Raw genomic sequence first — 7,138 nt, 5'->3', positions numbered from 1 at the left:
TAATACAAAACAACAGAGATAAAACATCAGAGTATACCTCCCACCCATCCCATGTCCATATATTCCCACGCTGTCTACCACGTGAGCATCCCTGTAGTTTCTTAAAATATCTTCTTTTTTTTTAAATTTGTTAAAGTTTGTTTTATACTTCAATATAAAATATTAAACGAAACGAACAATGTGAATGAAAAGATATAAAAAAACAAAAAACAAAAAAAAACAGGATGAAAGACATTTGCATAACAAAATGTGTTACAAACAAAAACAATATGGTCGCATTTCTTTTTTGGTCATGCAATAAGACTGGTTACCATATCGGTTAATCCGATTAATTTCGCCCAATATCTCCATACTCTCATCGGATCGTACACTGACTGTCGCCTCAAACACAGCCCGACCGGGGTCGGCTTCTACCGCAATAATGTACAAACTTTCCGGTTCTGCGGGAGTCCAACGAAAGCCCCAGAAAGTCGGGTGAGATTTGTACTTTAACTTGCCCATCGGCTGTCTTTTCTGGATATATTTGACCGATAAAAATTTATAAATGGCGCATTGGTCTCGCCATTTGTCAGTAAGGGCAACTGTTTTCCCTATCACAAATTTAGAAATAGAAGAAGTGGCCTTTTCACCAAGATTTACAGTGGAAGACGCGTAACATGCGCAGAACTCCTCTTTTATGCCAGCCTGCGCGCAGGTCCGTTTTTTTGGAACACGGCTAAAGAGGCTGTACGGCTTTAATGCATTAATGTTCGTTCCGCTTGCTATTTCCAGTTGTTTTGAGGCGTTCTCTCGGGAAGCGAAGTTTGCGTGAAGAATATCTTTCATAGTCTCATGCCCGTCAAACGGTGACACTAGCCGTTGCATGTTATACTGAAGGTTCGCGGCTATATGTGGATAGTTTGTCTTGAACTTATCCGGAATTTTAAACAAAACTAGCGGCATTTTGTCCTCGATACGACCTATTAAAGTCTGTCGGAACCAGTCGAAACGATGACCGTGGTCACTCATAAAGAACAGAAAAGTATTTCCCAAAAGTCCTTCGTCATTCATCGTCTTTAGCATCTGGTAAAAATCCTCATCCCCAGCTTCTATGGTGTTTAGATATTCGTGCCCGATCTCTGTAAGCCAGCTAAGGGAAAACATTGGGACTTTATTATAGTAACGACGGAAAAAACTTAAAAGGTAACTGATGACAACTTGATGCTTAGTATTTCCTCCGACACAAAGATCAAATGACTGACCTACTGAAACTTTTTGGCTTTCCAAAGCCAACCAGAGAGGCGACAGAAAATCTTTGACAGGGTGCATATTTTTAAAACTTAGCCAAAATGGTCGCATGTAATGGTCCGTGGGCTGGTCGTGAAAACCCTTGTCCAGATAATTGAATACAGCAATGTGAGGAGCATCCTCAGCGAATAGGGTGGCGTAACCACATCGGCTGAAATTCCTCCACATGAGCGGGTATCCGTCATAAAAGTCTTTGTAGGGCAACGTCTTGTTTAATTGATCTGTATATTTGCCGGTTAATAAGGGTACGAGGTTTGGGAAGGTGTTCACACCGACTTTGGTGTAGCCGCGAAAGTCGTAAGCGCCGAGCGTTTTTGTGAGATAACCGTACGTCTTTGGCAGTTTACGGATACCGTTCAGTCGCGAGATGGAATCAAGACCGAAGATTATCAGGTTGTAGGGATTTGGGGGGCAGTTCTCTTTCTTGAGTTGTTCCATCGTCCTTGAGAAAGTTCGCTTAGAAATGTGTGCATGGAGATTTGTGTAGGAAAGTCCTGTGCGATCGTGACAAGTTATCAGAAAAAAATCGTAAGGTACATCGCCCGGTAAGTTTAAAGGCACTTTTGGTTTGAAAGCAACCTTGTCGTCGTTCTCCACACGATAGACAGCCTCGTAGGAGCAATTCATCGTTTTCGAGTCGAATCCAGCCTCACGACACGCGGTGGCATTAACCCGCACGAGGCTCTCTCTGTCGATGTATGTCAAGTCGTATTTGACGGAACATTTTAGGGGTTTGATGTGGAACACGTATTTAGATATCGATTTGTCAAAGGGATCAATATCTGGCAGGTGGCATTCCCCTTCAACGTCCCCAACCATTAGCTCGGGAGGTGGGGTCGTGTAAAAGCTGTATAAGGTCCACGTGACGAGGATCAGTAAGAATAATGCGAGGACGCGCTTCATTTTCCTGAAATGTACCGCCATCATTGCATTGGTTGTGCACATGAAACAAACAAAAATTAATCAGAAAATTCGACATCAACAACGTCGACGTGAAACAAAAAATATACCATTTTCCCTATTCATATCTTTCATATATTTTCAAACATTTTAAACACGGTTGCAAACACGTTGAATTAAGCAAGAAAAATATCCTTCAAATAAATCGTTTTCTTTTATCTTTAAATATAAAATCGTATATCTGTTTTAAAGGAGATGAGTGTTATTTTATTCTATAGTGTTAAAAAGGAAATAGTTTCGTTATTTAATTTGTTTAAACAAAGCTAGGTTTTAATAAAGAAGAAATGATTTTTTACGGGCTAGCGTGGTTCCATCACGTTGGAGCGATAGAGGAAGGAAGAAAATAAAATGAAAGAGAAAAAGAAAGTAGAATAAATGAACGAAGGAACGACAGAACAACAGAATAACCTAGAGTTGGATAGAAAGAAGGGCTTAGGAAAGGAGCTTGATTATGAGAATGCTAGAAGGGTATGAAAAAAGCTAATACGAACTAGTCTTGCGAAAAACGTAACGAATTACAACATAAAGCATATATATATATATATATATATATATATATATATATATATATATATATATATATATATATATATATATATATAATGTTGTTTTGGTTTTTGTTTTAGCGATATGTTTTGAATGAATTCAATTATTTACGAAAGTGCATTTTTACCTAAATGCGAGTTGGGAATAATTTCCCCTTTTTAAGCAATTTGGTACCCCCACATGAGGAGCAGTATATATATATGTGTGTGTATCTGTGTAAAGTTTACATATATATATATATATATATATATATATATATATATATATATATATATATATTAGTAAATATGTATTAATTAATGAAAGGTAAATATATATATATATATATATATATATATATATATATATATATATATATATATAACTTGTTTGAACCACTGGCTATTATTTGATTACAATGGGTATCGAAGTTGTAAGAATGGTGCCCTTTTTTTTTTTTTTTTTTTTTTTTTTTTTTAAGATACTATATCCTTTGGTATAAAAATTCCCGGGTAAAAATCCACGCAAAAGAAATCCAAATATTCATGGTTTGTATTTCAAAAGAAAATCCGTTTTCTTTTTCTTTTTCATCTTGTCTGCACTTTCTTTACAAAAAAAAAAAAAATAATAATAATATTCCTTGATAGATTCAGTCGAATCGTTTACTACTTGTATTTTTAATATTACATTATATTATATACTTATATATGCATCCAACGGAAGCGGCTGGGGGTCGAGTAATTCGGGAAGTACGTGGGTAGATTATCAGTCGGTGCGCGTACGGTGAGGGCAAATAAAAATCGACGATTACCGCTGAAAAAGTCCTCATATATACTGATATTGCAAGGCTATTATTACTACTACTACTACTACTACTACTACTACGACGACGACGATGACGACGTCGAACTGGCAGTTTGTAGGAGTAGGGTTAGCAGTAATAGTTATTTTGTAGGAGCAGTAATAGCAGTAGTAAACTAACAGGATATTTAATGAAAAATGATACGTCAAGAGCACCGGTAGCAGGGAAAGGTTTTCGGCGATTCACAATTGTTTGAAAATAATAGACAAGCTATATACTAAGCTTCCTTTCACCCCCTCTCCCCTTCTTGTTTACTAATCTTCTTCTTCTTCTTCTTCTTCTTCTTCTTCTTCTTCTTCTTCTTCTTCTTCTTCTTCTTCTACATATCTGTCTCTCTCTCATTCCCCCTCTCTGTCTATTAATTTATCTCTATATATTTATACAGAGAGGAAAGGACACACACACACACACACACACACACACACACACACACACACACACACACACACACACACACACACACACACACACTTCGAATATCGCTAGATTAAGCCACTCTGATGAGTCGTACACGACGAAACACGTGTCAGCAGTGGATAATTAGATTTTAAAAAACAATATATATATATATATATATATATATATATATATATTCTTGGAAGTTTTAATTTTTCGTATATATTTTAAGTTAAAATATATACGAAAAATTATTTAATTTTAATATTTTTTTATCATTCGTTAGAAAACTATTTATTAAGTAGGTCATTCGATCACCTGAAATCAATGCATCAACTTGCTCTCTCGAAGTCACTATAGTACTAATGTTAATTTAAGGAATCATCAGTTGTTTACCATGAAACACTCTTTCGGGGATTTAAAAACAAAACAGTATATTAAATCATGGATCCTCACCAGAGTTGATCAAACATCACCTTCACGAGAACAAATTTTTTTTACAGATATTAGATCTAGTTTCATACACTTGATTAATTTGACTAGCCTATTCATATTATAAAAATGTCTTCCTTACCTGTGAGATTCGTCTCTCTCTCTCTCTCTCTCTCTCTCTCTCTCTATATATATATATATATATATATATATATATATATATATATATATAGTCTTTGAAGTTTTTAACCTTTAAAACTATACAAAAAAATATTTTTTATCATTCGTCAGTAAGTCATTTAATCACCTGCAATCACTGCATCAACTCGCTCTCGAATTCACTATAGTACCAGTAATAATTTATTTTTCAAGGGATCATCAGTTGTTTACCATGAAACACTGTTTCGGGGATTTAAAAACAAAACACTATATTACATCATGGCTCCCCAGCAGTGTTGATCAAACACCACCTCCCTTAATCTTAGGAAGAAGACATGTTACAAAGATTTGATCCAATTTCCTATTCTTAATTGCAATTACTAACCTTTTCATACTATAAAAATGAATTCCTTGCCTGTGTGATTCATCAATTTCCACATTTAAAATGGATATATTTCTTTATTTATCAGTCTTGTATTTATAAGATTAGGATTAATCCATTTAACTACTTATCACCCCCACTATGATTAGTATTTAGTATATTTACATTCTTATTTATTTAAAATTAGATATATAAAGGTTAAAAATATTTTTAAATATATACATTAAAAATTTTTTTTTATATATAAATTTATTATATGTAATTATAAATACATTTTATACATTGCTAATATACTTTTGGGTTTCCTTATTTATTATATTTATTTATTATAGTCTGGTTAATCTTAAACGATTCAAAAGCACCAGGATAACGAACCAATGCTTTATTTAACTGTTTAAATATTTTATTTTTATCCCCACCTTGTTTTATCATCCTTATTACTAAGCTAGAAACTGGTGGTATAAAATCTGTTAATTTTAAAGTAACACGAGCTATTCTCAAAAACTCTGACATAATGGTTCCATAAAACATAAAAGCAGGGCAGGTGCTATCTTTATGCGGCATACGTATTATTTTAAAGGGGAAAACGTTTCTTTTATCAAATATTTTATAAAGAAAAATCCCATCCTCAATTTTTATATCTAAATCCAGAAATGTAGCCTGTCGTCCTCTATGTTCACAATTCAATTTTAATTCGTTTGGATATATAAGATGTTTATTTTTTTTCGAATTCATCATTATCGTTTATACATATAAGGTCATCTATAAATCTCCTACACCCATGAAAGTTATATGTTTTAGATATATCAGTTTTTAATAGTCATGACATATATATATATATATATATATATATATATATATATATATATATATATATATATATATATATATATATACTCGAGTCTATGTAAATACAAATTTGCCCAAAATGGTGCAGGATCCAATCCCATTGGGATACCTATCGTTTGAAGTAATATTTTATTTCCTATTTGAAAATAGCATTCTTTAATAAGATGACTTACAAGTATTTTTAAAATACCTTTAGAAATACTAGTTTTGGTATTTTATTTTTACACCAGAAAGCTTTAGAGTTTGAAAAGTCTATATATTTACCTTTTCCACCTTGAAAAGCTAAATCTACAGTATCATTTAATTCTTTTATTAGTTTTTCGTGCGGAATTTTAGTATATAGCGTACTAAAATCATAAGTAGCTATAGATTTTGCTTTTATTCTGGAATTTATTTTATCTAATTTTTCTTTTACTGGTTGGGAATTATTTACTACATAAAATAGATTTATATTACTATAGAATTTTCTTTTCAGGTGAAAATTATTTATTTGATTTATAATTAATTTAAATATTTTAGATATAGCTTTACTTAAAGGTTTAGTGATGCACGTCTTTGAACCTACAATAAATCTAGCACTAACTGGATTTTTATGCATTTTAGGTATCCAATACATACATGGAATTTTTTTTTTTTCTTCTAACTTTAATCCTACTTTTTCACTAATAATACTATTATTCAAAATAATGCTATCTAAATTACTATTACTTACTTTATAAGTATCCGAAACGTTTCCTAGAATTCCTACTTCTATCAATAAACGTTGTATATAATATTTTTTACATATAAAAGCTATATTGTTTGCCGCTTTATCAATCGGAACACACACACACACACACACACACACACATATATATATATATGTGTGTGTGTGTGTGTAAGTGTATGAATATATAAGTGTGTTTATATATGTGTGCAGAAAAAGAGAGAAGAAGAGGAATGTGAGAGAGTAAGAAAGAGAGAGAGAGAGAGAGAGAGAGAGAGAGAGAGAGAGAGAGAGAGAGAGAGAATTATTATATTACCATAGCATAGCATCTTGGTATATATATATATGCATATATATATATATATATATGCATATATATATGCATATATATATAAATATATATATATATATGCATATATATATATATATATATATATATATATATATATATATATATAGGGTGACCCCCAAAATGCAAAAAACCAATTAATTACGGAATCTGAATTTAGCCAAAGAGGGAAACTTACTTTTTCTTTAATAGAAGGGATGATTCTATCTAAGATGTTTTTGCTTGCAGCAC

At 32.4% G+C, this 7,138-nt stretch overlaps 1 protein-coding gene across 1 annotated transcript in view; it reads right to left on the bottom strand.

Annotated features, from left to right (window-relative positions):
• LOC145297513 (uncharacterized) overlaps nt 1-2,773 on the bottom strand; it is a 2,827-nt gene extending 54 nt beyond the window's left edge. Inside the window, exon 1 of the mRNA XM_080143414.1 lies at nt 1-2,773. This exon is cut by the window's left edge and continues 54 nt beyond it. Within this exon, the coding sequence (XP_079999540.1) occupies nt 253-2,232 (1,980 nt within the window). The 5' untranslated portion in view covers nt 2,233-2,773 and the 3' untranslated portion in view covers nt 1-252.
• Nucleotides 2,774-7,138: the final 4,365 nt, after the last annotated feature.

The sequence above is a fragment of the Euprymna scolopes genome, chromosome 18, assembly GCF_053919585.1.
Source record: "Euprymna scolopes isolate OS-2025 chromosome 18, ASM5391958v1, whole genome shotgun sequence".
NCBI lineage: Eukaryota > Metazoa > Mollusca > Cephalopoda > Sepiida > Sepiolidae > Euprymna > Euprymna scolopes.
Note: the sequence above shows the minus strand (reverse complement) of the source record. Positions and strands in the feature narration are given on the sequence as shown.